General features: G+C 37.0%; 2 protein-coding genes across 2 annotated transcripts; one reads left to right on the top strand and one right to left on the bottom strand.

Annotated features, from left to right (window-relative positions):
- The first annotated feature begins 3,245 nt into the window (after positions 1-3,245).
- Positions 3,246-11,417, top strand: LOC134661153 (guanine nucleotide-binding protein subunit beta-2). The gene is made up of 9 exons (XM_063517102.1): positions 3,246-3,398; positions 3,480-3,625; positions 5,022-5,155; positions 5,771-5,936; positions 6,696-6,781; positions 7,243-7,358; positions 7,811-7,937; positions 10,747-10,833; positions 11,291-11,417. Exons 1-9 carry the CDS (start codon positions 3,327-3,329, stop codon positions 11,395-11,397), a joined length of 1,041 nt encoding a protein of 346 aa, XP_063373172.1. The 5' UTR covers positions 3,246-3,326; the 3' UTR covers positions 11,398-11,417.
- Positions 11,418-12,049: 632 nt separating this feature from the next.
- LOC134661329 (venom carboxylesterase-6-like) lies at positions 12,050-25,761 on the bottom strand. Its single transcript, XM_063517346.1, has 10 exons — positions 25,371-25,761; positions 19,210-19,362; positions 18,441-18,588; positions 15,932-16,126; positions 15,520-15,716; positions 14,986-15,142; positions 14,385-14,557; positions 13,002-13,152; positions 12,512-12,638; positions 12,050-12,285 (listed from the first exon to the last, which is right to left on the bottom strand). Exons 1-10 carry the CDS (start codon positions 25,689-25,691, stop codon positions 12,099-12,101), a joined length of 1,809 nt encoding a protein of 602 aa, XP_063373416.1. The 5' UTR covers positions 25,692-25,761; the 3' UTR covers positions 12,050-12,098.
- Between the last annotated feature and the right edge of the window lie 1,849 nt (positions 25,762-27,610).

Genomic DNA, 27,610 nt, shown 5'->3' with positions numbered 1-27,610 from the left:
TGGCGATGGTTTATCTTCTTTTATAGTTGGTGGCAGTAAGAAAAAACATAATAACGGAAGTAATATCCGTTAGATATTTATCTAGGTTTGCTTTTGTGCACGTTTCTATAAAAATACATTTACCTAAGGAATCTAGATTTATAGTTTTATGTTTACGGTCATTAGGATATTTAGAGTAATTACTTTTTCACCTCAGCAGCTCGAACAAGGGTACTTTGCTACTTAAAAACAGTGAGCAAAATCGCATTTTGCTCACTGAGTGAGACAAAATGAGCAAAATCCGATTTTGCTCATGAGTGCAGTGAGCAAAATGCGATTTTGCTCACTGTTTTTAAGTAGCAAAGTACCCTTGTTCGAGCAGCTTAGGTGAAAACTTAATTGTTGGTATATCTTAAGAAAACATGAGTGAATAGAGGTAAGATGATGAAGAAGGAATACATTTTTCGGGTTCTCTAATATGTTCTCACTGCTGAGGTGAAAAGTTTTGTGAACTACACGAGATCAAAGTTATTTACATCTCGTGCGCTTTTGAGTCCCTTACTACGCTCAAGATTCTAAATAGAATCTTTCGCTTGCACGGGACTCAAAATAAGCACTCGAAGAAATATCAAACTTTGATCTCTTGTTGTACAAATAACTATATTTTGGTCCAACTCCCGTCTAGTATAAAACCACAGACTACACAGGTATTGCATGACGAAGGGACCTTTGTACTATACCATTTGAGCAGCACCACACAGCAGAGTTGTGTTTTACACCATTTTATACTATAACAGACCGGGTACACCCCTAAAGCTTAATTGTTGTTAATATTTTTAATGTACACGAGTACTGGTCGTGATTGTGGGTGCAAATGAAATTTGCGGTCACGCTCCCATACAAAATTTGTACAGTCCAGCGCTTTATATGTGTGGTGACCGCGATTGCCTTAAGTGCTCCGTCTACTAGTTGATTTAATTAGATAAAAACTATACGCCAATATGTTTCAATTTTGAAGTGAAAACTTCTTTAGCGGCGCTGGGCACTTTTTGAGGTGGGGAAAAAATGATAAACTCGAGACAGCGTAAGGCGATCACGTGACCGTGAGATTTAGATGGCCACTCATTTAGATGGCATTTAAATCAATAAAGAAAAACTCAATGACATTACATGAAAAAGGTTCTAATCTTGTACGGGCTGAAATACGAGGATCTCACAGTTACATTCTAACTTTATTAGTTTATATCACTCAAATATACCTAGGCTACATGACTAATTTTCATTTATGGTATCAATCGATCGGGTTTGTTTATAGGATCAAATGTCTATATGGGACCCATGTTGCACCAAAGTAACACAAAAGTCAGAAATTGTAGTCAAAGGCCGACAGTCGTCACGTCACTCGCGAAATGCCCTAAATAAAACGACAAGGGAACGTGACGTCAAGGTCTCTGGGAGCCCATCTTGTAGTATGGACAAAACAAGAAAATTGCGTTTTTGTCGGTGAAATATTGCGTTTATGTATATAGTTCCTATACAATATTTTTTCGGATGAAATGTAAGGAATCGAATGGTACCCTTACTTTTATCGTTTATGAAAGTAAAAAAAAAACTAAAATTATGAAACTTTCAGGTCCTGTACTTTTGTAATTTTTCAATATTTTATTTTAATATCCACATTATTGTGATAAATTGCTCGTTTGCTATCTATTTGACTAGATTTTGTTATAAAATTCAACATGTGTCATCATCCCTATTCAATAAAGCTACATCTTGAATTCTTGGTGAAATCGCTAATAAAAGTGAACTCTAGTACTGGTGAATAAAACTCAAAATATCATGACCAAATATATTAGAAGCGAGGTATGCAAGGTAACTTTACAATTTCTATTCGAATTTTAAACAATTAACGCTACAAATTTGAATTTCGGAACTAAAGTTTTTCAATAGAAAGGATGATGGGTCAATTATACATTAGTGGTGCAGACAATTTGGACTAGTCATTGAGTTTTCACTTCTGTCGGCACTCCCGGAGTGCAACCCGTTGTTTTTTGTTTCTTTTTTTGTATTTGTGTCAACCTTAACATGTACCACTGTTAGATACCTACTATAGTTTTAGTAGTTTATTAAGGCGTGCGTCAATTATACATAATTGAATTAGGTATTTATAGCTGCTGGGCTGCTCTACGTTTGTTTCAATTCAACCCCGTTTTTCCTATTCCTGTCTGAATCTAATGCTCATTCAAAACTTAAATATTTGATTTGACAAATACAGCTCACTTAAAACGATCTCATAGATTGTGAACTAGCAGGGAAAGTGAAAGTATCTGGGGCAATGGTCATGCTACAGTAGCGATCTGTTGACTTCTAATCGAAAACTGTTCGTCCCGACTGTTGTCACGTCACGGGCCCCACTTTTCTTTACCCAAGTGAGAGCCCACAGCCATTTGTCGTGCCATGGTGCGTTTAGTAAAAGACATGAACTCAAATTATAATCTTCAATTAATCAAAAGATAAGCTATAGTGTGAAGTTAGTAGGTAAACGTAACCTTTTTAGCCCTGTAATATGAACCAGTAAGACCAACTCAAATAAAGTGCATCTTAATTTTTTTTTTATAATTATTATCCTACTATTATTATCACCCTAGCTAAAGCTAAAACATCTGTTATATTATTGATCATCTCTACAATAGGTAATCTAACTTTAAAACCCCTATTAGATTTCAATACCTATATTAAAATTACGAGTAGGTATGTATTTTAAAACATGTACACTTACTTTTAGTCGATTATCGCTTGACACTTCTACTTTGGCAATTTTAGTAAAAACAAGGTACTTATTGGCCTGAAGTTCTGCAAAAACACCATTGCAATTAGCAATAAGTACTCATGAATGCAGTAATCGCAGGCAACCCAGAAATACACAATGGGTGTTGTAACTTTGTTGATACAATAATAAGGTAAGTAGCTACCTAGGTACTTCAGTACCAAACTATTTATAACATTTCGTATATTTTGAAATCTATAACACTATCAATGTTGTAAATACCTAGGACTGGACGGAGATTACTCAAATATTGTTATACTTACAACTATAAAGTATTTAAACTGTTAATAAAGTACCCAAATATATTTATTAATAAAATGGTAAACTGTGCTAAGCAATAAATACAGCCAAGAAAATGGAGTGGGTCGGCACATGTACAGCTTCCTACGAGTTAAGCTAGAATCCTATTAGACTAACGAGATTACGAGCATCAGGAACGATGTCTAAGGCTCATAGCAAGTGCCAACCTAACTTGCAACGCTCGTCGGTTTTGATACGAAGAACAATATCATAACAAAAAATGCCGCCGAAGGAGGACCCTGAAACCACCGCACTCAAGAAAGAGCTAAACGATCTGATAGCTTCTCTTAAGGTGACTGTTTTAAATAGGTACCTACTCAAAAGTCTTCGTCGACAGTCAATACCAATTATTAATTAATACAATTGTTTCCAGGAAGCACAACAAAAAGTAGCAGACACGAAACTCACAGAGAAATGCGGGGACATGGCCGATGTGTCCAAGATTCGTCTCGTAACTAAGAAAACCTTAAAGGGACACATCAATAAAGTAAACTCGGTGCACTACAGCGGCGATTCCAGGTGACGACTTACGCTAAGCTAATAAGCGATATTATTATCATTATTTTGTACCATCATATCTTATTTAAATAACAAAATTTCCGTAAGACACAGACATATTAAATATATTAAAAACGGGTCACTCACGTTTTCAATGTTTACGACTATAATACGTGAGTGACCAGTTGTTAATATATTTCAATATCATATCTTTTGTCTTCCTGTTTTCCTTCATATTTATCGTGCAAATCAATAAATCAATCGTCAGACTCCAAAATGCCATAGCGATATTTACAAATAAGTCTACCTACTCTAGTATAAGTGAATGTGGATAAATAATGTAACAAGTTAATTTTTCATGGAATTTGCCCTTGTTAAGACGTAAATTTTCAATATAAAAACTACTATTTGAGGATTTTGTGAATAAATATATTAATTAAATACCTATACCCCTTCTCTAGATCAAACCCCAAAAGGCAAATGTATCAAAATACGGTAACAATCGGCCTTGATAAAAAACCTGTGTCGCCCAGCTCAGCCAGTTTGAAAATACTATGCGATTAATATTAGGTTTTGAGGATATAATTCCCAGCAAGGTGGAAATTGTTTATACACACCTCTTGGGATGAAGCAAACAAAGCGGATTTCACGCATTTAGGACCAAATGAAGGTATTAAAATGATTCCCAGCTTGCTGGGAATTAATTCTTCGAAAAAATCCGATTTGTCTGGCCTATAGGAGTAATTGATAGCAAGTTACAGCCAATGAAACTTACAGAATAATAGATAGATATAAGTAAATAACTAAATACCTACCTACTTACAAATTCTCCTGTGGGAGACGTTTACGTTTTACGTCATCGCTTGCCATTTGCATTGCCCCAGTCCTTAGCATCGCCTAAGGCTGCGGTCTCAGCGGCAGCGGTTGCATAAAGTTAAAGGTACCTAGTGCACATTTTGTGATGTGTTTCCTTTCGGTTTATCTCCTCTTATCTCTTTCGGCTACTGGATTAGGTACATACCATACTTATTTCTACAGAAATTACACTTAAATATATTATAAATATAAATCGTCAGGAGACAGGCAAGTCACTAAGTAACTCCACAAGTTTATAGCCATAGTGAACCATATTAGTACGAGAAGAAGGTTGATTTTTGTTTAAATATTTTATAGTAATTAGTGACTTTTGCTTGCCACCTGACGAAATAAGCTCACGAATTCTACAAATTCTTACATAGTACAAAATTATTTTAGGTATGTATACTTACCTTAACAATACTTATCGCATAATGCATAAAATAACAAAACGATGCACGATATCAAATATTTATTTTAAAAAATAATTTGGAATAGATCAGCAAATATATATATATATGTATATATATACTCGTATATATCATATTTGGTGTTCCCGCAGGCACTGCGTAACGGGTTCGCTAGATGGGAAGCTCATAATTTGGGACACCTGGAGCGGCAACAAAGTGCAGGTCATCCCGCTGCGCTCTGCTTGGGTCATGAGTGTCGCCTTTGCGCCTTCGGGAAATTTTGTCGGTATGAGGTTCACTTATATCGTAAATTATCTCTGCTTTGTACCCACCTACCCACAGCACAAGGCATATTGAGCTTGCTGTGAGTCGAGGTCTAGAGTTTAATTCATTCATTATTGCATAATAAGGTCTATCTAGGTTTTGTGTAAAATTGTTTCATTATTTTCATTTATTTTAACTTGGCTGAAAGGCCACGTAAGCCACTTTCAACCGTTGGTTAATATTGTACCTACTACTTACTAGTGGCTCTGGGAGCTGTAGGCCTCGCCTCAACGAACTCCCATGGCCATCGACAATATCGACATGGGAATCGAAAATGAAATTCAGATAATAAGGGACGCTCAATCTGCGTCAAAATCACGGCTTATAAACACGATAATTAAAGGAGAACAGACGAAGATACAAACGCATTTTGGTCCAAGCCGAAATGGTGACGCTTCCTGCTCACTCGGTCAAAGAATGATCTGTAAAGGCCCCTGTACACAATGGGCCATCGCCGGCCAGTCCAAGGGACGCAGCCATGCGGTAGGATGAGATAGCAATATCACTTGCTCCCTATAACGCATAAATGCGTCCCCCAGAATGGCCCACGCTGGCCCATTGTGTACGCGTTTTCCAGCTTGCGGCGGCATGGACAACATGTGCACGGTGTACGACGTGAACAACCGCGACGCCACGGGCGCGGCCAAGATGGTCCGCGAGCTGGCCGGCTACGAGGGCTTCCTCAGCAGCTGCCGCTTCCTCGACGACAAGCACATCCTCACCGGCTCCGGCGACATGAAGATGTGAGCATGGGCGATTATCATACTGGCCGCGTAGACAACATGCCAATCGTAACGCAACTGTCACTGTCGCACTAATATATGTAGAAAGCCTTTCGTTGTCATTGTCATAGCGATTGGGTGTCCAGTTGTCCTCGGGAAGTCACCTAGAGTGACCTGAGATGTGTAAAATGATTGCTAACCTAACCTTTCCGATTGTCACACTTGCACACCGGAGCGGCGTGAGGAACCGCATCAGTGTGATCACACATTCTGTGCAATGTGAAGACCGCCTTAGAGTTGTGAATTATAAAACTTTACTTTTTAAGGTTCCGCTACTAAGCTTCCGCTGTCTGTTCGTCAACGGGCTCTATCTTAAGAACTGTTCTAGGTACACAGTTAATTAAAGCTACAACTACCTATAAATATTAAGGGGAGCCTCCTCCATGTACAAGAAACTGGTCAAACGATCGTCGTACTTAAAATTTTATGATAGAAACCACTGGAACTTAGGCAATTTTTAAATTCATAAACAGTAGGTACATTAGTCATTGACATTCGACTGGAATGATAAAAAAAAACCATTCTTAAATAATTTAAGAAAAAAATCAGGCACTTGGTCATTAATTGGCCATCAATCAGGTAATTATTACTTCACGTAATCGTAATCAGACACTTGAAATGCCAAGTGCCTGATTTTATTTTTTAGGCAACCATTTATATAATGAAATTCAACTATATATACCTATTTCAGGCACTTACAGTTATTATTATGTGTTGCAGATGTATTTGGGATTTGGAAACAGGTAAAAGGGATAAGGAATTCAATGCTCATGCAGGCGACGTGGTCAGCATCTCTTTAGCACCAGGTGCGTTAACTATACTAACAAAATCTTCATGTATGCCATATTAAAGGCCTTCTAGACTAGTCGGTAGTGACCCTACGAAACTGGCGGTTCCAGTTTCGAATTCCGGTAAGGGCATTTATTTGCGTGTCTATCATTATTTATCATGGATAGTTAAGAATGTTATGAATGAATGTTTATATAACATTGAACTATTATTAATAATAATAACTCAATCTATCTAACGATTCTTGTTTATTTATTTATATATATTTATTTATATAGGTATATATTTCGGGGATCTCGGAAATGGCTCTAACGATTTCGATGAAATTTACTATATGGGGGTTTTCGGGGGCGAAAAATCGATCTAGCTAGGTCTTATCTCTGGGAATAAGCGCATTTTTGAGTTTTTATATGTTTACCGAGCAAAGCTCGGTCTCCCAGATAATTGTTATGTGATAGCTATATACCAATTATTCCAGACATGAATTCCTATGTCACCGGTTCCGTGGACAAGACGTGCAAACTCTGGGATGTCAGAGACGACAAAGCCAAACAAACATTCTTCGGTCACGATGCTGATGTTAATAGCGTTTGTGTAAGTTCCAAGTTATCCTTGTCTGATAGTACCTAACTCTGATGATGGCCATGTCGCTAATACATTGACGTTGCAAGCGTTCGCGGCTAAACTATTTTACATAAAATCTGACATGGACCCCGATATCAATCCCCTGAGTGGACAGAGACAACACCGAGCGAAAATACTACCTGTAAAAAATTACAAATACTTAAACAAAGAAATTTAATTTACTTGCATACACACAATTAGCTAATTTTGTCAACAAAAAAGCTTCAAATAAAATCGAATCCAAATAAATGATATTAAATATTTATCATTTAAGAAACATGGATTAAAAGCCGGAACTCCTAGCTAGGGTAAAAAACAACATACAAAAATGTATTTTAGCACTCTACATCTATGCCCTCAGAGTCTAAGTTCTTTTATTCTATAAAATTATCTTCATAGAAAGTATTTTTATTTTATTTTAGTTCCACGCCAGCGGACATGCGTTCGCGACCGCCTCTGAGGACAAAACAGCGCGGCTTTTCGACATCCGCAGCGACCAGCAGATTGGCCACTACACGCCCCCGGGCGCCAGCGGCTTCACCAGCTGCGGTCAGTCATAACTTTTAAGTCAATCAACCAATCATTTCTTTATTCAAGTCGTTATCTAGCTCCTAGTTGAGTATGAGTTTCATATTATCCATAAGCTTAACCTTTGATACCGAAATCGAGTACAAAACAGTTCGATCAGTCCGCTCTCGTCGGTAAAAAGCGTCGTTTTATTACTTTATGTCGTTTCACGTCTTAAAATCAACCTACCTGGGTATCTGATAGAGTTAGTATGTATGACAACAGAGGTTTTGCGTTTTTCAAATGTGGCGATGATAAATTATCTAATAATGGCCATTAAGCATCCGGATCGCGTATTCCGCATTACCAACCTTGATATATAAAAGACATGAATAAACAAAAAACTAAATAAGGAAGAAGAGTTTAGTTTTCTTGCAATGACGTAACCTTTGCTGAGTATATAGCTTACGTTAGTGGCTTAGTATGGCGGGAGAAAACCGCAAACACATTCATAGGTAACAGGGTTGGGCAGTATTTCAATTACATGTATTTGAAATACGTATTTGAAATACAAATTAGTATTTTGTATTTGTATTTCAAATACTACCTCAAAAGTATTTTGTATTTGGTATTTCAAATACTGCACTCACATGTATTTAGTATTTTGTATTTCAAATACTTCAAGCTTCAAAATACATTTCTATAAATACATTTTATTAAATTCTATAATCCTAAAATGTCTAATCTCTCGCACAAGCTGTGAGCCGACCGCGAACCTCCGATCCAGCCGAGATACAATTTTCATTGGCTGGATACTGGATCTATATTAGGTCAACTTCTGCGTGGAACTTTTCGTTTAAATCTAGGGGATAGGGTCATTGCAGTAGTTTCCGTCCATGCACTAGTTTTCGACGACTTGACGGATTATCAAATATATATTTCATTTTTAATTTACTACTTTTTGCGAAATCTTCATCTTCCTCGCGTTGTCCCAGCATTTTGCCACGGCTCATGGGAGCCTGGGGTCCGCTTGGAAACTAATCCCAGTAATTGGCGTTGGCACTAGTTTTTTCGATAGCAACTGCCATCTGACCTTCCAACCCAGAGGGTAAACTAGGGCCGTAATTGGAATTAGTCCGGTTTCCTCACGATGTTTTCCTTCACCGAAAAGCGACTGGTAAATATCAAATGATATTTCGTACATAGTTCCGAAAAACTCATTGGTTCGAGCCGGGGTTCGAACTCGCGACCTCCGGATTGCAAGTCGCACGCTCTTACCGCTAGGCCACCAGCGCTTCCTTTTTGCGAAATATCATTGTGATATGTAGACAGATATATTGCTTAGACGCCTTAGACATAAGGATTGAAATCAGTCCAAATTTGTGCAGGAATGTAGGTATATATTCAAATTTCGTCAAGTGGACGTAAACTAGAGCTGGACGAAAACTAGCGCAATGACCTTATAAGTTTATATGAAAGGATATTCGTTAACGTTAAAACTAAATGCTAAACAAAAAAATAAATAAAGGTATATTTTGTAATTGAAATACATTATTTTAAACACTGTAATTTGTATTTTGTATTTCAAATACCCGTCACCAAAGTAGTTTGTATTTTGTATTTCAAATACTTTTAAAAATGTATTTTGTAATTTGTATTTCAAATACGTGGAAGCCAGTATTTTGCCCAACCCTGTAGGTAATACCTACCATAGCTAGTCCGATTTACGCGTAAAGTTTTACCTGCAATAAGTACATACAAAAGTGGAAGTGGATTCCCCAGGTTTTCCTCTTTACCTATTATTATTATATCAGTAATTAATTATTTATGTCAGTTGAAAAGAGAAACTTCATTCATAAGTTATAAAACACACTTGACTTACTTACCAATTTGATAAACAGTATAGCCAGCTTATATGATTGCGATACCTACGGTCTATTAGACCGTACGTATTACTTTGACGTTAATTATTTTTACGAAATTACTCAACGCTTGTTGGTGCCTAAACGTCATATGGTAATTAATGATGACTTCTAGAACTCGATTAACTTGAAACAAGTTTTGTGTGATAAATGATCATTATAGAAACAAGTTTCTGTTTACATTTTTATTTATAATACAGATAAGCTTTTATAAATTTAACCTAATTTATGAGTCAACCTCAAAGTTATCCAAGATTGGCAGAATTCATTAAAATTTAAAAGTTAAGAGTTAAGTGAGATTAACTCTTCCACAGGGATCGGACCTGGGTGGTCTAGCCTAATATATACATATAATATATATCACCCACGTTATTTTTATTTATTTTTTAGGTATTAGTTTTAGCTTTGTAGGTAGGTTTAATTTTAGGTTACTTTTTATTGTAAGTTTGTTATTAATTATGTTTATGGTTTTCATAAATTATTAGAGTTAAGTTAATGAGTTTTTAACAAGACAATATTTTTTATAATACATAATTATATGCTTTTATCGCTGATTGTATTTCTCTTTTACCAATCATAGACGAGTCTAAACGACCCAAAATTATAGAATTCACATCGTTTTTAATAGATTTTTTAAGTAGGTAGATTGGTCGAATTTAAATAAAAATCTAATAATGATGATGGGATCCATGAGGAACTGAGGGAAATCCTCAAATCTCATAGGGTAGGTACCACATAGCGTTTTTTGTTATTTTCATCATAAAACAAGCATATGTATTCATAAACGTGCCAATTAAAGAACTACTGATGAGGACCAGAACGGAACTCTTCAACGGGTAAAAATGGGGTTTCCAGGTATAAAGACAGTGATACAGATACAGATATTTACTACAGATATTTGTCCCTAAACAAAAGTGTTTCTGCTACAGGCCTTTCCCCCAGCGGGAGGTACTTGCTGGCTGGCTCTGACGACAACACCGTGCATTCTTGGGACACGTTAAAAGTTTCACACACGGGTAAGGATTCCTTGCCTTTTAATTTCTTTACAGTATTAAATTATCTTTATCCAATCTTCTATTAAGAAAATGTAGGTTACGACGATACGTTTTGCAGAGATGCAGTCACTAGGTCTCTACCTCGATATTGTAAGGTAAACGTACTGGTGCTCGACGCGGTCCCAGTACATGTCATCTTGAAACTTACGTCATTGTCAATAGAGGTGACAGCAGGGTGTCATCTATAGGGCATTAGCATGTCGAGCACTAGTACTTTTACCTTACCTAACCCACTCGAACAATACCCGCAGAAAGTTGTCGAAATATTATAGCCGCGCGTCTGTTTAAATGCAAACGCGAAACTGTAATGTTATCGGTTGTATTATAATAATTATCGCTCTGCCGCGAGAGTGATAATTATAGAGTATAGAGTGTTCCTATATAAAGTTTACTTACTTTATTGTATTTTATTTTGCAGGAACGTTGAATGGTCACGAAAACCGTGTGACGTCCATCTCGATAGCTCCCAACGGCGTCGCAATGGCCAGTTGCTCGTGGGACCAAAGTGTCAGGGTTTGGGGCTGATGCGCTATCGCTATTCCATTTTCATACCTTTTTAGCTGAGGAAATGTATGCAGCAATCGCATTTAACTGTCACTTCAGTAATAATCAGTTTGTTAACCTTTTCGACGCCGTGTCAAACACAAAAGCTGTCACGCTGCCGCCACGTCACCGAAGTGCAAAACTGAAATTGAACTTTATGCATATGCACGTAGGTCTATGTTGCTCTGTGGTCTGTGACCGATTAATCGGTCTTTGGCGTTGAACTTACGGTGCGGATATATCGGTCATTGGCGTCCAAAAGGTTAATGAGAACTATGAGAATTAAGGCGTATTAGCTTGCACCTAGATATCCAATACTTTGAACTGTAATAAAATAATAAACAAATGTAATAGTTGTAATAAAAGTTTACGAGGTATATTTATTGTTAGTTTTAATGTTCGTTAGGTTTTTTAATGGGTTTTATTTGTGCCGGTCGGTTACCTATAGTATGCTTCTGAATGTGCTTCCGAAAGGATTTGAATCCATGAGAAGGCGAAATATTCAATAATAATACCTAAACGTAATCGTGATAAAATATATTCTAAAGGCAGCATACTTGTACAGTACACGAACTTATTAATACTCCAAGTGTGAACTGAAGCCTAGAGGGAAGACGTCGGCCATAACGTAACACATTAGTGAAATGCAGGAACTACTTGCAAGTTGCAGTCTTCGTGATGACCTACAGCTCGTCTATGAAGCGTCCCTTTTGAAGATTGTGCCACAGCGGTAAAGTTCCCCAGAACCGCGATCTCCCCGCCAGATTTTTCTTCATAGTTGACTCCTTGGAAATCTCCAAGTACTCCATTTTCTTCGGGCTTGACGTCTTAGACCATTTGAAGGGAATTTTCACCGGCTTGTTAGGATTTCTAAAAAAGTATGATTCATAAGGCTTGTGTATTCCATCATACAATGGATCTTATATTTAGATTATTGTGAATAGATCATAGACAAAAAACAAATCAGTATATAAAACGCTTATATAAATATGATCGCAATCGTGCACCTCGTATGTATTTAAAGTCGTTAATAAAATAAATACTTTGCTGAAATATTTTTCAAAACGAAAAACTAACTACACGTAAGGTAACTTACCCGGTGGTCGCAAAATTGGTCCATAAGTTCACGATTAGCTTGCTCATTTCTATATCTTCTTCAGAAAACTCATTACTGAGAAAATATATTGGAAACAAATGCATCAGTTCGTCTGCATGACATACACCTGTTGAAAAAGTAAAATTTTCACCACACCAGCTCGTAAGAAGGAAGAGCTCTCTTTGTACTTCAATGGTACATTACGATACAAGTGCGAAAATAGTGTAATGTCTACGCTAATTAGTGCCAATTACCGCACTAGTGCTGTAAAGTAGTAGCAAATTTACTGTAATAGTACATTACGATACAAATGCGAAAAGTAGGAAATTCGCAACGAATCGACATACGCACGTATAGTCTTAGTCCCGCACTATAGGGCGGTAAATTAGCGCCATGTGTACTGTAAACTGTAAATAACCATTAGCAACAAATTTTATAGCTATCTGGCTTTTTTTAAATACCTATACATATGTACTACCTACTAACTAACCGTAGTCTCCAAGAGGATCTCCAAATATCTGAGAAAAACTGTTGTTGGCTCGATATGCCAACTCGTATAGATAGACAGGACTGTCAGTGAGATGGGTGAACTGCTCGACCGCCTCTACGGCAGGGTATGCAAAATACGAATCACTATAAATCTGAAATAAAAAATTCATTACACTCTACGAACGAAAGAACAATTTAAATCTACTTATATAGATCTCGTTCAAACCAATTTTCGGTGGAAGTTTGCATGGTAATGTACATCATATATTTTTTTTAGTTTTATCATTCTCTTATTTTAGAAGTTACAGGGGGGACACACACATTTTATCACTTTGGAAGTGTATGTCGCGCAAACTATTCAGTTTAGAAAAAAAATATATTAGAAACCTCAATATCATTTTTGAAGACCTATCCCTGATACCCCACACGTATGGGTTTGATGAAAAAAAATTTTTTGAGTTTCAATTCTAAGTATGGGGAACCCTCAAAATGTATTGTTTTTTTTTTCTATTTTTGTGTGAAAATCTTAATGCGGTTCACAGAATACATCTACTTACCAAGTTTCAACAGTAGGTATAGTTCTTATAGTTTCGGAAAAAAGTGGCTGTGACATACGGACGGACAGACGGACAGACGGACAGACAGACAGACATGACAAATCTATAAGGGTTCCGTTTTTTGCCATTTGGCTACGGAACCCTAAAAACACAATGACAGAGTAAATCTAACAGCTGCTAGAGTCTGTGCGGAAAGAGAAGCGTCGTGGAATGTATGGGGCCCAAAATACATTCCACGACTCTCCGCAAAGACTCTATCGCTAAAGGAAGAGTAATATTTTCAAGACAACCAATGTAGGTATTTTCTACAGTCGTGAGTGTCGTGACATAAGTAGTGTAGCTTTACAACTTAAGTATTGCCTTTATCTTTAACAGTAATGCTCGCTGCACGTACATCCTTTTAATAAAAATATAAGTTTTTGGAAAAAACTCATTACAGGCTCAACTTATCACGTTCAGAACAATTTTCGTGGAAAGCATTTATTAAGCTATATTTTCTTAATTATTTTCAAAAGCGTTTATGTACTTAATTTAAAAATAAGCAATTTTCTGATGTACCACACGTTTGTTGATTTTGACTTGGGTACTGTTTTTTTTTGTTGCATGTAGGTATTGTATTGAGTGCCCCCGTAAACATACGAGTATATATTGTTTTAATTTAACTTCTAGCCTAAACGGCTCACAAGCACACCTACCTATATTCCAAATTTAAATAAAATACAGCTAATAGTTTTCCAGTAAAATGGTTGTGACATACGAACAAACAGACGGACAGATGGACATTACAAAACTATATGGGCTACGTCACCATAAAAAGAGGCACTTACATCTAGCAAACCTTGTTTGTATTTCTCTTCATCGTGTTCATCGAGATAGTGTTCTTTGACCTTTTTATTCATTATATCAGCAAATGGTGAGTTGTCGTAATAGAATGTGATAGGCGCTATAGTCTCAAAGGCATATTTGAATTCATTAAATCTCGTCCGATTTACAGTAATCCCTGGAATGAATATAAAAATATTTACACATTAAACACTATTGCGAGTAGAATCTTGAGCGTTGAGAGGGTTTAAAAAATATTTTTCACCACACCAATGCGAGGAAAATTCTAACCGTAAAATATCAAACAAAAAAAAACAAATTAACGTTATTAGATACCTATTTATCATTCAAAATCGTTTTAAAGTCAATTCTACTAGCCAACATAGAGAAACAACTCAAAATTTGCATCAGATTAGTTTGCCTCACATGTCGATAAAATGCAACTTTTTTATCAGTTTTTGAACAATCAACTTTACCAGCTGTCCTGCTAGCATGAGTTGCGTTCTGGTGTGGTGAAAAAGTATGTTTAAAAGATTGACGTTGGCGACATTGTAAAGCATTTTTTGGCGATGCCTGTCAATCACCTTCGTAGCAGCAAATACTCACAAACAGATTTGAGGCATCCTTCTGCGCTGTTCAGGCCAGTCATCCACGGTACGGAAGCAACATGTTGACTGTTCCTCGGAGCCACTGTCAAGAACGCGCCAGGGAGGTCCGGTTCGACGACTGCTTTAAACGGAGTCATTGGCTCGTAATCCCACGTCTATAATACATACAACGTTCTAGATTCATGTTTTCTCAAGATTGCCCTTTGCCTATATAGAAAGTGCAGCGGTGAATGGTAGGTACCTTCGCTAACGAAAGAATCATGCTTAGATTATTGAAGTGTATTTGATGTGATTATTTAACTTTGCGTTATAATAATGATGGCAACCGAATTAAGGATGACTCACGCTAGGACGGGCCGGAGCTTCCGGCGCTTCGTTTTCGTCAAAATGACATGTCGGATGCATCGGCTTCGGCCCGGACTGATGGTCTAGCGTGAGTCATCCTTAATGCAAGCATACCATTGACCGCTGCACTTTCTATATAGGCAAAGGGCAGTCTTGAAATAAAACAGAAATCCATCGTGATACTAACGTAGAACTGGAATTCTGTGTTGATAATATCGTAGCTATCCTTGGTGCGAAGGCACTTGAGCATGGCATCTGAGGGTGTTTGGGGGCAGTCGAGGAACTTTGCTAAGCGGAAGGCCTGCCTTAACGCCTCTCCTGGAGGCGCCTCCGCCCACGGCACTGTAGCCACACCCGACTCTGATATCGCTTTGTGGAACAGACCTGAAATATATATTTACATGTACACAGCATATTCTTGATTTACAATAGTCACAATAAACTCTAGCGATCCAAATACAGTCGCGCTGTTATCGCCTGTATGTATAAACTGCAATAAGTATAATAAGTGCAATCATTATCCCAATGGACGAACCATTAGATAGTGAAATAAAATATGTAGATTTCTCGTATTAGAAACGCACTTATTTTTCACTTACCTCTACTAGATTTGGACAACATATGAAAGTACGTGCTCGCACCACCAGCGCTCTCCCCAAATAAGGTGACGGAATCTTTATCACCTCCAAAACTAGAGATGACTTTTTGAATGAACCTCAGAGCCTCTTGTTGGTCTTTAAGGCCGTTGTTGCCAGGGCAGTGGGGATCCTGCGTAGACAGGAAGCCGAGAGGTCCTGTAATATTGGCATATTGTTCTTATTAATCAGCGAATCAGAGCGAAGCGAATATGTATTCGGGAACATGAATAGAATATAGTCATACGTTTGTGAGCCTTTGTACCCATTTATGTGGGCTCTTGGGTGTGTGATTATTTTCGTGTAACCGTAACTCGTATATCCGATTATATGAATACTTATATAGATTACGCCTAAGCGCCACTATAAACGTTACCTATTTTTTTTTATAGGAAGTATATTGTGGCATAGACGTGTGCGCCATGCCGGCGCGCCGCCGCCGCCGGGTTTTTTTGCCGCGCCGCCGCCGCCGATAAATAATCGGCGTGAAATCGGCGTGACCTTGAGTGTTGTTAATCAGCTATTCTAACTTGGCATTTGTATTAAAATTTGGATTTATTTGTATTATATATGTTACAGTTGTCAAATTTTTATCAATTATTTATTAAATGAAACGGATTTATGTCAGTGCCACAAACTTTTTGACATACTGGTTAAACGGAGTAATCTTCAGTCTTCAGTATGGTGCCGAAACGTGGAGCCTCAAAAAGTGTGACGTCCAAAGGGTGGCGCTTTTGAGATGTGGTGTTTGCGATGACTGCTGCTTATACCTAGGACAGCTCAGCTTCTCAGAGACCTCAATATCGCTACTCGGCTCTCCACAACATCTTTCTTCGGACATATTATGCGTTTTCCAACTCATAATGTGGAGAAACATATGCATTAAGGCCCAATGAATAGAATAGAATAGAATAGAATATTATTAATTTCAGCATAGGTACACAGTTATACAATACATACACAGGAAGAAAGAAAAAACTTATAACTAACTTGTACACTGTCACTACACTGAAAAAGGTGAACACTCAGCATGATGCCGGGTCCTACTGGAGTAGTACCTGACGCTGGTCTTCCGTGAACACCTGTAGGGAGCGTAGTTGCGCGCAGCTACCAACTAAATACAGTAGAAGATAACTATATTAATTGTATTAATTACGATAATACACAACGAAGCGGCAATGAAGCAGTTGACATCAAATGATAGTATGACTAGCATGGCCTGGAAAATGTAACATATGGACTTAATATTATAAATACGAAAGTGTGTCTGGCTGACTATATATATAAATACAATACATAAAATAAATAAATAGTCTAAACAGTTACAGTACCTAAAATTCGAAATGACTCTATTTTTTGCTTATCTTTGCTTTTTGAAATGACTCTGACACTACTTTTTGCTTGGACAGAAGATAACTTTTTAGTTTAACTTTAAAAGACTGTAAAGAAGTTAGTTGCTTAAAAGGTGGTGGTAGGTAGTTCCAGCATTTTGTGGCGGTATACTTAAAACTGCCACGACATGCTGCAGTTTTGTGTTTTGGACACATGAGTAGAGTGGATAATCTTTGGCGTTGCAAAAACCGGAGCTTCTCATGCAGGTATCGAGGTGCTTGAGACTTCACAAAACCGAACAGTAGGCAAGCAAAGTGAAGTGAAGTGGCAAACGTGCTCGGAGTGGAGCATGTGTGAGATAGTCGATGGCTGGTGGCAGTCTGCACCATGCAGTCCACACGGTTTATGACCGCGACCGAACGAAATGGAGACAAATTACAAGTGGTCGCAATCCTCAGCAATGATAAAACGAGAAAGATGAAGATACGTCTCAGTGAGACTGGTGCTAGTACGACAAGAAAACCATTAAAGGGAAGCCATAGCAGTCCATTATGTCTAGCAAATTTCAAGGATATTTAAAGATAAGCCATGGAAAGCATGAGAAAACAGAGTCACAGAGCGATACAGATCAGATCGAAAGTCATTGGGACCAGTGGTGGCAGCATGGTTCCATTTTTATCGCCTGTCATTATGCCTGTCACTTTCGTACTTACATACTTGTTAGAACGTGATAGGCATGGTGACAGGTGATAAAAATGCGACCGTGCTACGAGCGCTGGTAACCCCTTAATGCAAGCCAGTTACTAGGAAAAGTAAGTTATTATATCCTATATTCATTTACAAACGCGACCCTATTTTACTCACAACCTATTCAAAACTATACGTAGATTACGTAGTTCACTTACCACCATTCAGGATTAATCAAATTTTCAAGAAAAAACAACAAATTAATGATTTTTCTGTAGAAACTTGAAAGTCAAGGTCACGCCGATTTTACGCCGAAAACACGCCGCCGCCGGCGATTTTTTGGAAAACGCCGCCGCCGATCGTTTTTTAATCGGCGCACACGTCTATTGTGGCATAGCCTGACTCTAGATCTTACAGTGTATAATAAATGAAATAAGTAATCACGTATAATTACCTAATCTGTAATTGATCCCCACTAAGAGGACGTCCCTATCCAAAAGGTGTTGCGGTCCGTACATGGCGGTGGAAGAATCCCCACACATCCAGCCTCCTCCGTGGATGAAGACCATCACTGGCAATAGCTTGTGAACATTGGCGAGCTCCTACGAATTCCAGAAGACAGGTAGTTAATTTAATAAAATTATGGTATTTACTTTGTTGTCTTGAAATCAGGATATCACCTTAGTTTATAAATTATGAGCATTAGCACACTATATCGATTAACAATCAAAATTTATTCGACGTGGCACACTATGAGTATATGCCGTATATGGTGCCTGCGGGCGCAGCATGGTTCCATTTTTATCGCCTGTCACTATGCCCGTCACTTTCGCACTTACATACCTACTTGTTAGAATGTGACAGGCATGGTGACAAGCGATAAAAATGCGACCGTGCTACCGCCGCTGGTCTACTCTTCTGTTTCTTATCGTCGTAGAGGGCGCGTAGCGACATCACAATCACGATTCAAGTTTAAGGGCATAATTTGTCCCAAAAAAGTACGTTAATTACGGTTACGGTATTGTGATCAAGAGTGGTGATGTTATTTTGATATTCAATAAGTAGGTACCTATTACTAGACAAGTTATTAGGTAGTTAGCCACGTAAACGTCGATCACTATCTCGAGTCAAGCAAGGCTCTATAACTATTTACTTTGCTCGTATTATGCAAATCACCACGAAATCAATTTTATCCTAATGTATGCAAGGTATTAGTAACTTACTTCACTGGTATATGGGGTGTAAATGTTGAGATACAGGCAGTCTTCCTGGCCTACTATGTCAGGTTGTCTGATATAAGGATTTCTCTGAACACACGCGGGACTTGACTTTGTGCCATCTAATGTGTCGCTCCATTTATTCACTGGGACAGGGGCCTAAAAACAATACAATGAAAAGTAAAATATTTAATATTAAAATTAGTGTGCTGTTTGGGTAATTCCCACTAGTTACCACCAAGTTGTTACCAGTGATAACTACTAGGATTTTTTCCCACCTTTTACCACTGTTTTTAATACTTATCTCTAACAAAATTTTGGTGGTTACTACTGGGAATTATTTTTCCCAGTAGTTACCAGTGGTAAACGATGAGAAAAAAAATCCCAGTAGTTACCACTGGTAACAACTTGGTTTGTAACTAGTGGGAATAATCCTGCTGTTTTAGTGCTTCGGCGTCCGGCTACCTACTACCTACTAAGAGTAAGAATTAATGACATGACTTTGAAATGTTACAGCGAACGAGCCCTTTCTATCAAGACCTAGGAAGTCATATGTTTTATCAGAAAATGTAAAAAAGGAACATAGTTACATATTAATAAAAGTGAGCAACTGAGACAACACAATTAATTTAATTGCCTTGACGTACCCTAACAAAAACGTGTAGTAAATGTGTACCGCATTTCCTAGTATTAGGTACCTACAGAGTACCTACAGCTAAAGTCCAATTGTTATTATAAAAATTAGTTAGCTAAGTACTACAAGATGATGATGTACAAGATCAATTATATTGGTCTGTAAATAGTTACCTATTCCTAGGAATATAGCCAATATAGGTTATGGTAATAATTAATAAATAATTAGATGAAATAGATCAATCTACTGAAAAAACTGTTACTAAGTAGGTATATATCTTCCGGTACCGAGAGGAGACGACGCGGAATGCGAATATTCGCACCATTGTCGACTGCAAATTACTGTTTTGATATTAAAATTACCCGCATGAAAGCCTGATTTTCCCTGCTCGCTTAGCTATGGGAAAAGCACCATTAATAACATATTACCATACCATACCATTACAGAGCAAGGCTTCAAGGCATAGAAGCGCATAATTGTATATGCAATCCGATATACGACCTATAAAAAGAATACACTCATGGGTCGATGTCCGCGATATATATACAGACGCGGCAAACATATTTACGCAGGCTGTATAATTTAAACCAGTACCCGTACCAGGAGTCGCTGACTGTGTCAAAACTGACATAATTATACGCTGACGTCTACGTAAATTACTTTCTATACATCTCGCACGCACTAATATGCGAGTACGATACGAGCTAGATGCACAGAAAGTAGTTACGTTCTCGATAGTGTTTATGTCAGTGCCAAACTGGTGGTAGTCACACAGGTTATAACCATATACATGTGAAGCAATGCTTTTTTCACACATGACTTTTAATTTAATCAAACAAAAACGTAAATTAATAGTTATTTTTGCTAACCTTCCTTACTTTAGGTATACCTCTATATGTATATAGGGAATCAAAATTTGTGCAAGTGTTATAATATATGTCATAATTTCATAGAAGTTTGACGTTTAAAATAACACAACTTGCACTGCATGTGCTATCAAAATCGTTGCAGACTTATCTTGGTCTAACTCTATAAATTATATCAGCCATCCTGCTATTTTGTCAAGTTAAGATTAAATGACATACAAAATATGTTACCTACTAAAATAAAATAAACATTTATAAATAAAAATATAAATAAATATCTAATTTGTATTTCCAGCTATAATAATTCAAACGAACCAACTACTAACTACGAGTATGCTAAAGTAATCACACTATATTGACACTAATCACCATGATAAAAACTCCCGAAAAATAACTAAGTTATTTTTAATAAATTCTGCATGTTCGATTTTTAAAAAGTGAGTAAGAAATTAAATTGGGCAGTTTGTCTTAGTGGATCGTTGCACAATACAAACATATTAGTACTGCGTAATAAAACTGCTCGTGATTGATTATTGAGGAAATACCAATATACAAAATTACTCATTGATCCTATCCTATAAGACATGCTTTCGATCAATGTTACGCCACCACCGTTCCTACATGGCACCAACCAAATAAGATTATGTGGCATGTTTTAATAATGCCTAAGAAAACGCCTTATTTATCTAGCGAATATAGAATAGGTAACATGTTGTCCTTGGCACCCAATATCTATAATGGCTTCGTACATTGTCGACAGACAACGATTGATTACCAAGTACTTAGTCTGATTATATCTTAAATTTGGACAAGATTTGCTAGTACAGCAGCAGTCAACAGCAACTTTTCTGAGTTGGGGAGGTATTCAAGATTAATATGTTCACAAGGTTCACAAGCTTGGAATGAAACTAGTAGTTGTACATTTCATACGAAACTCTAAAAATCGTATAAGTACCTAATTTGAAAAAAATGTAAAACGGATCCCTAAGTTCATTACTATCTTATCCCTGTGCAGATGTGCAGGGATCAGGTAGGTACTGCAATATCCCGTATATAATTTGCATAGTTCTCATGATTTTCTTATTACAACTCTAATAACTAAGATGAAATAAGAAGCCTGTGATGGTATAAGTGCCAGACCGGTTTACGTTGAGTGGGCAAGAACATTTTCTGTTTGGTTTTAGCGTTTCTTTCGTATATACATATTAACATCCATTTCACTTTATAAATTCAGTACTTTGTCGTAAATATACCTACTTACCAATATATTCCTGATTTAAGCATACCTACGCTTAAAAAATCTCTTTCTACTCCCGTACTTTTATTTGTCATTTAAAGGGTCGTGCACACACCTTTAAAACCCTACCTTATAGTTGTCAAGACAAGTCTTTAGTCTATTCCCCAGAAAACATTTATGCATACACGCAGTATGTTTTTGGCACTTTCGATACTTCGTGTAATGACTACTTAAAAAATATTGAATGAAATATATTGTTGCCAAACTTATTTCAAATGTCATCTCTGACAAATAAGTGAACCATAGACATGTTTTTTTAATTACATTCATTCTTTTTCCGCCCGTACTCTCAATTTTTGCTACTTCTTGAATGAAAAATATTTGTTATATAAATTTACAATTTTATTTCAAAGTAAGTGCTTGGTCGTAGAAAAAGTATTGTATGCAACGTTGTTTAACTGAGTAAAAAACTCTCGTGGCGTCTTTATTAAATTAACAAATTGTTACTCACGCCACTCGCCTTTTTTGACCTCTCTTAAACAACGGTTGCATACAATACTATAACGTATTCAATAAGCAGGTACAATTTTAGACAAAAACAAAGATTAAGATTCCAGATGAGTCCGGCCGTTCCTAAACTTCCTAAAGTACCTTAGAGTTATGAGAGTGGAATTTGTAGATGGCCATTTCTATTCAGAGTTGTACCCTCAACTTTTGTTTGTATTATGTCTACTATTTTGTAGAAAATAATTTGTACAATTTGTGCCTTTTGTTTGTAAGGTTTATTCGGGTAATTCCGGAAATCGGGTAATTCCGAAAATCATTTTAAAATCACTCATATTCCGTTGTAGTAAGAGTCAGCTTTCGGAATTATCCGCCACTATTCGTTCATTCAGAAATACCCGAATACACCTTATTTGTTTTATTGTTCTTTAAATTAGTATATCTCTTTGCCCGAGTTACAGACTGGTTACAGGATTATATTCCTAGTTTAGGTGCACGTAACACTGTACATAATATATATGTAAAAGTTCACGCATAATGTAACATTAGCAATAAGGTTTTCTCAATAAATTATTATTATTCTTATTTCACATGCAACATTGTGTTGTGAGAAAGAAAATGTTACCAGTTTTGTCAATTTAAAAAAATGTCTAATTGTAACATAATTGTAAGTCAATGTCAGTGTGTCACGGACGTCACGGTGGTGCAACGACACCAATGTCTTGCGGACCTTGCGGTCGTCAGTCAGTCAGGCCGTATTGCTGATACCGCTAAATTGCCTCTGCGATTTGAACGTATTTCATTGAATATAAACCTAATAGTGTCGCTGCAGTCATCCACGACCGCAAGCAGCATTGCGGCCACAATTAGAATGTAACCTTAAGCGTCATTATATAATAGGTAGGTACCTAGTCAATTTCAGGGAAGAAGTTGTGTAAAGTTAAAAATATCAAATTATACCGTGTGATCGTCTGGAGGCAACTACAGTGGCTATTTATTAATACATAAAATTATTTCCTATGAGGTGGTATGGTTTACCTTGTAAATCAATTTCAACTTTATAATGGACGGTATAACATAAACTTGCAATGATGTAAGATAAACAATCACAAACATTAAATTTGACTTATCCTTATTTGGATTTAGGACGTCCTTTTAGGCTCATCACTCTGTTTAAGAAGTAGTCAGCTACGAGTACCTACACACAATATATCTCGGTAAAGCATTTACACAATCCATCAAAGATTTATTTTATATGAAGGAATTTTAAAATCAATTACTTACCTACATAACTTACCTACTCAAAATATTTTATTTATAATGTCATAATATTTACATTCTCATCGAAGCCCTTGAAAAATGTCATTGCTATTTGGTAAAACAATACGTACCTAATACCTAGTTGAACCTGAGTAAGTAGGTATCTGGTGTGGGGAGGAAAAGAATAAATTAATAAATAAAATAAAATAATTATGTTGATGTCATTCTGTCACTGTTGCAAACTTTTTATTTATTATCTCTCCTTTAGATAATATTCCTGTGGTCGTGTACATATTTAACGTATGATTTAGAAATAGGAAATACTACGCTAAGAAATCATCAACATCATCATTTTCCTCGCTTTGTCCCGGCTTTTTGCCACGGCTTATGCACACAACTCTTTACAAAATACCAATGTAAAATGTAACAACCAAATGTAACATGGCTACTTTGCTCCCCAGTGAGTAATTATGCCCCAACAGTTTTTATATATGAAAAATGAAAACTATATCACAACCCAAATTAAGTGTTAACGTTAACACGTGATATGTAACAGGTAGGTTTCACGGAAGCTCCCTGTTTTTTTACTACTTATAATAAAATTTGAGATTACTTTTTTGTAAATAACACAGAAATTTTCAACTGACTTCCTATAACTTGTGCCCGCTAAATAAAGCCGATAAAGCCCGTTGACAGGACGACATAGGTACCTATGTGTATATACCTGATGCACTTATACCTTTTGAACACCATCCACTTTCAAACATTGGACATAAATAGAGCCTCTCCCAAACACGTAGGCACATTACATATTTGCAGTTACATAGATGACCTGATCATGTGTAGTGCCGACGGGATTCACGGAATAGGTACCTACGCCGACAGCGGCGGCGCCATAAGTTGACTAAAAAAGCCATGCCTAGTGCGGATTTAAGGTTCTCAAGACCTGAGGCAATATCTTAAGTCAACTCAGACACTTAAACTCTACTAACCGATATACCTATACAAACAACAATGGTGTGAAAATTAAATACGCGATTTATAATCTAGGTTAATAACTACAATGATACAAATTACATACACGGTATATTAAAATAGGTTATATAATAATTATAATTACTACGGCTGATCCGATAGTTGTTAGATTAGATGAAACAAGCGAATCACACGTGTCACATCTAATGCCACTTGACCACAAAATAAATAACAGAACGTGTTTTATTTTAGCTTAAGTCTCATCGTATGTATTTATAAATTTGTAACTCACTAGCAGTATACTGCTTATAATCCGTCTAACTCTAAACTGATGTTAAAAAATATGTACCACAATCAAAATATTTAGTCCGGTCTGAAAGTTGCCTGAATGTAATTTATTTACAGGAGTGAGGTACAATTATTTACACCAAGAACGTACCTACGCTAAAAAAATCCTTAAAATAATGAGTGAAAATCGTGAAAAATTACCTAAATTAATATAAAATGCATAGGTTTACTTTAATGCATACGTTCAAAACTTGATTAATACCATTCGCATAAATGCTTAAAAATATGGCTGTAAGAATGAAATATGGACCCAGAAGTGATTCAAACAATATTAGCCGATTTTTCCAAAGTTGTTCTGGTAAACTACAAAAAATTATATTATTAGATGTTAAAAAAAGCTCACCTTAAATCTTAATTCTCCGACAGGAGGGTATGCATATGGAATAGACGTAAAGGCTGAAATAGTTCTTTTGCCCCGTGTTTTCAGGGAGTGACCCTTCACCGGCCCGAGGGGAGTCTCCACCACTGGCGTATCATCGGCACTCTCACTGACACCCACCAAACTAGCTACAATTGCTAAACTAATTAATACCGATAATGCTCTATTACCGCAAACAGTTAAGTTACTAAATAAAGCGAACTGGTTTGGCATGCTGACGAGATCAGAGATGACCGTTCTACCTCGAATGCAAAAAACAAAGTGGAAACAAAACGCCCAACTCATTCGCTTATACGTCGGCGGGTCGGCTTTAGGAAAATAAACTTAGATCATAGCGAGTAAACCGTCACTATGGTCGTAGTCGTAGTGCATGGGCAATGCATGCTTGTGCGAGTTGTGCGCTATAAGACATGCGCATTAAAATATACTGTAAAAATCATATCGTGCATTGCGCTACCTTAACAGTTGCGTTACTATTACATATAAGTAGTTTTCTCAAACCATCCGTAAAATTAGGTAACTATTTATTTATCGTGATAATAAATAGTTACCTAATTTTACACACGTAAGATTTGCAATTTCCGCATATAAAATACTAATATGGAGTTTTACAAATTTATTAGTAAAACCTAGAACCACGTAACTATAGTCTAGCTAGAACCTTCCAGAACTAACTTGAATATCTTGGTTTAGGTGTGACTATTATTTGTCTTGTATTGAATTGTTTTATAAATGGCGGAAACACCAGAAAACACTAAGAATATTGGTCAGAATTAAGTTTTAAATTTAAACTTGTGTGGACCATAGTTGTAGGGTTGGGCTATAGTTGGTTTTACGGTACCACTCACGTGGCCCTATCTTATTTATGTAATTCATAATATATGCCATCTTAAACATCACAACGGTACAGTCGCCATCAAATATATCGGAGCAGCTGAGGTGCTCAAAAATATCTGTATACGCACTCTATCGCCTTGACAATAGAGGCAGATATTTGTGATCACCTTGGCCGCTCCGATATATCTGATGGCGACTGTACATAGGTAGGCTACACAATAGTGTCATATTTAAGGATTCAATTAAATCTTTCGACTACCTATCGTAATTCCAAATAGGCCCTATCATATTTATTTTTAATCAGTCACTTTAATTAAGTACGCAGTTAGACCTGAATTGTCTTATACGAGTATAGACTCTACGCGTGATGACTGCCCTTCTCCCTTTCCCTTGAATATGATAACGCAATCAACTAGCTGGGCCTACTAAATATGATGTGGTGTAATTTTTCGACGCGTTGCCCTTCAAGCGTCACGTGTTGCGTACTGTCGTTATGGGTATTTAATACATTTTTCGTAATTACATAAACGCTGGGTCCATTTTCGCTGTGCAATCTTGGGCCAACCGAGGGTCGATTCTTGCCTTCGTACGATATCGTAGATAAAAAAACCACATACAAGATTGCTAAAAAAAGTTTTATTTTTCACACGGTGTAAAAGAAATACATCTTCTTAATTAAGATTTATTAAATCATCGTCATCTTCCTCGCGTTGTCCCGGCATTTTGCCACGGCTCATGGGAGCCTGGGGTCCGCTTGGCAACTAATCCCAGTAGTTGGCGTGGGCACTAGTTTTTACGAAAGCGACTGCCATCTGACCTTCCAACCCAGAGGGTAAACTAGGCCCGTATTGGGATTAGTCCGGTTTCCTCACGATGTTTTCCTTCACCGAAAAGCGACTGGTAAATATCAAATGATATTTCGTACATAAGTTCCGAAAAACTCATTGGTACGAGCCGGGGTTCGAACCCGCGACCTCCGGATTGCAAGTCGCACGCTCTTACCGCTAGGCCACCAGCGCTCATTAATTAAGATTTACTACCTACCTACTTATTTAATAAATTAAGATTTATTAAATAAGTAGATTTATTAAATAAGTAGGTAAATACCTACATTTAAAAAACATCGGTTTAGGGTGGTTTAGGTAACGTCTATAGGCAAAGAACATTTGGCCATATACATATATTTTAAATTCTGACATTATAATTAACCACTTTTTTAATTCTCTGTCGGGGAATTACCCTGTTGTCTTTTCGAGGCTTCGGCGTCCAGGCTCATGCACACTCGCCGCGATCCTATACAATAAAGCTACTTAATTTGTTTGGCGAAAATACTAGAATAGATAGAATAATTGGTGGCTATAAACTTT

This window comes from Cydia amplana, chromosome Z (genome assembly GCF_948474715.1).
Source record: "Cydia amplana chromosome Z, ilCydAmpl1.1, whole genome shotgun sequence".
Classification (NCBI taxonomy): Eukaryota; Metazoa; Arthropoda; class Insecta; order Lepidoptera; family Tortricidae; genus Cydia; species Cydia amplana.
Note: the sequence above shows the minus strand (reverse complement) of the source record. Positions and strands in the feature narration are given on the sequence as shown.

Bases quoted from the DNA above. Each gene is read 5' to 3' on its own strand.
- LOC134661153 (XM_063517102.1), top strand. From the start codon at position 3,327: ATGCCGCCGAAGGAGGACCCTGAAACCACCGCACTCAAGAAAGAGCTA. The intron at 7,938-10,746 runs GTCAGTCATAAC...TTTCTGCTACAG, and splicing joins CAGCGGCTTCACCAGCTGCG to GCCTTTCCCCCAGCGGGAGG. The intron at 10,834-11,290 runs GTAAGGATTCCT...TTTATTTTGCAG, and splicing joins GTTAAAAGTTTCACACACGG to GAACGTTGAATGGTCACGAA.
- LOC134661329 (XM_063517346.1), bottom strand. From the start codon at position 25,691: ATGAGTTGGGCGTTTTGTTTCCACTTTGTTTTTTGCATTCGAGGTAGA. The intron at 19,363-25,370 runs GTGAGCTTTTTT...TATTGTTTTTAG, and splicing joins TCGGAGAATTAAGATTTAAG to GCCCCTGTCCCAGTGAATAA. The intron at 15,717-15,931 runs GTAAGTGAAAAA...TATATATTTCAG, and splicing joins GTTGTCCAAATCTAGTAGAG to GTCTGTTCCACAAAGCGATA.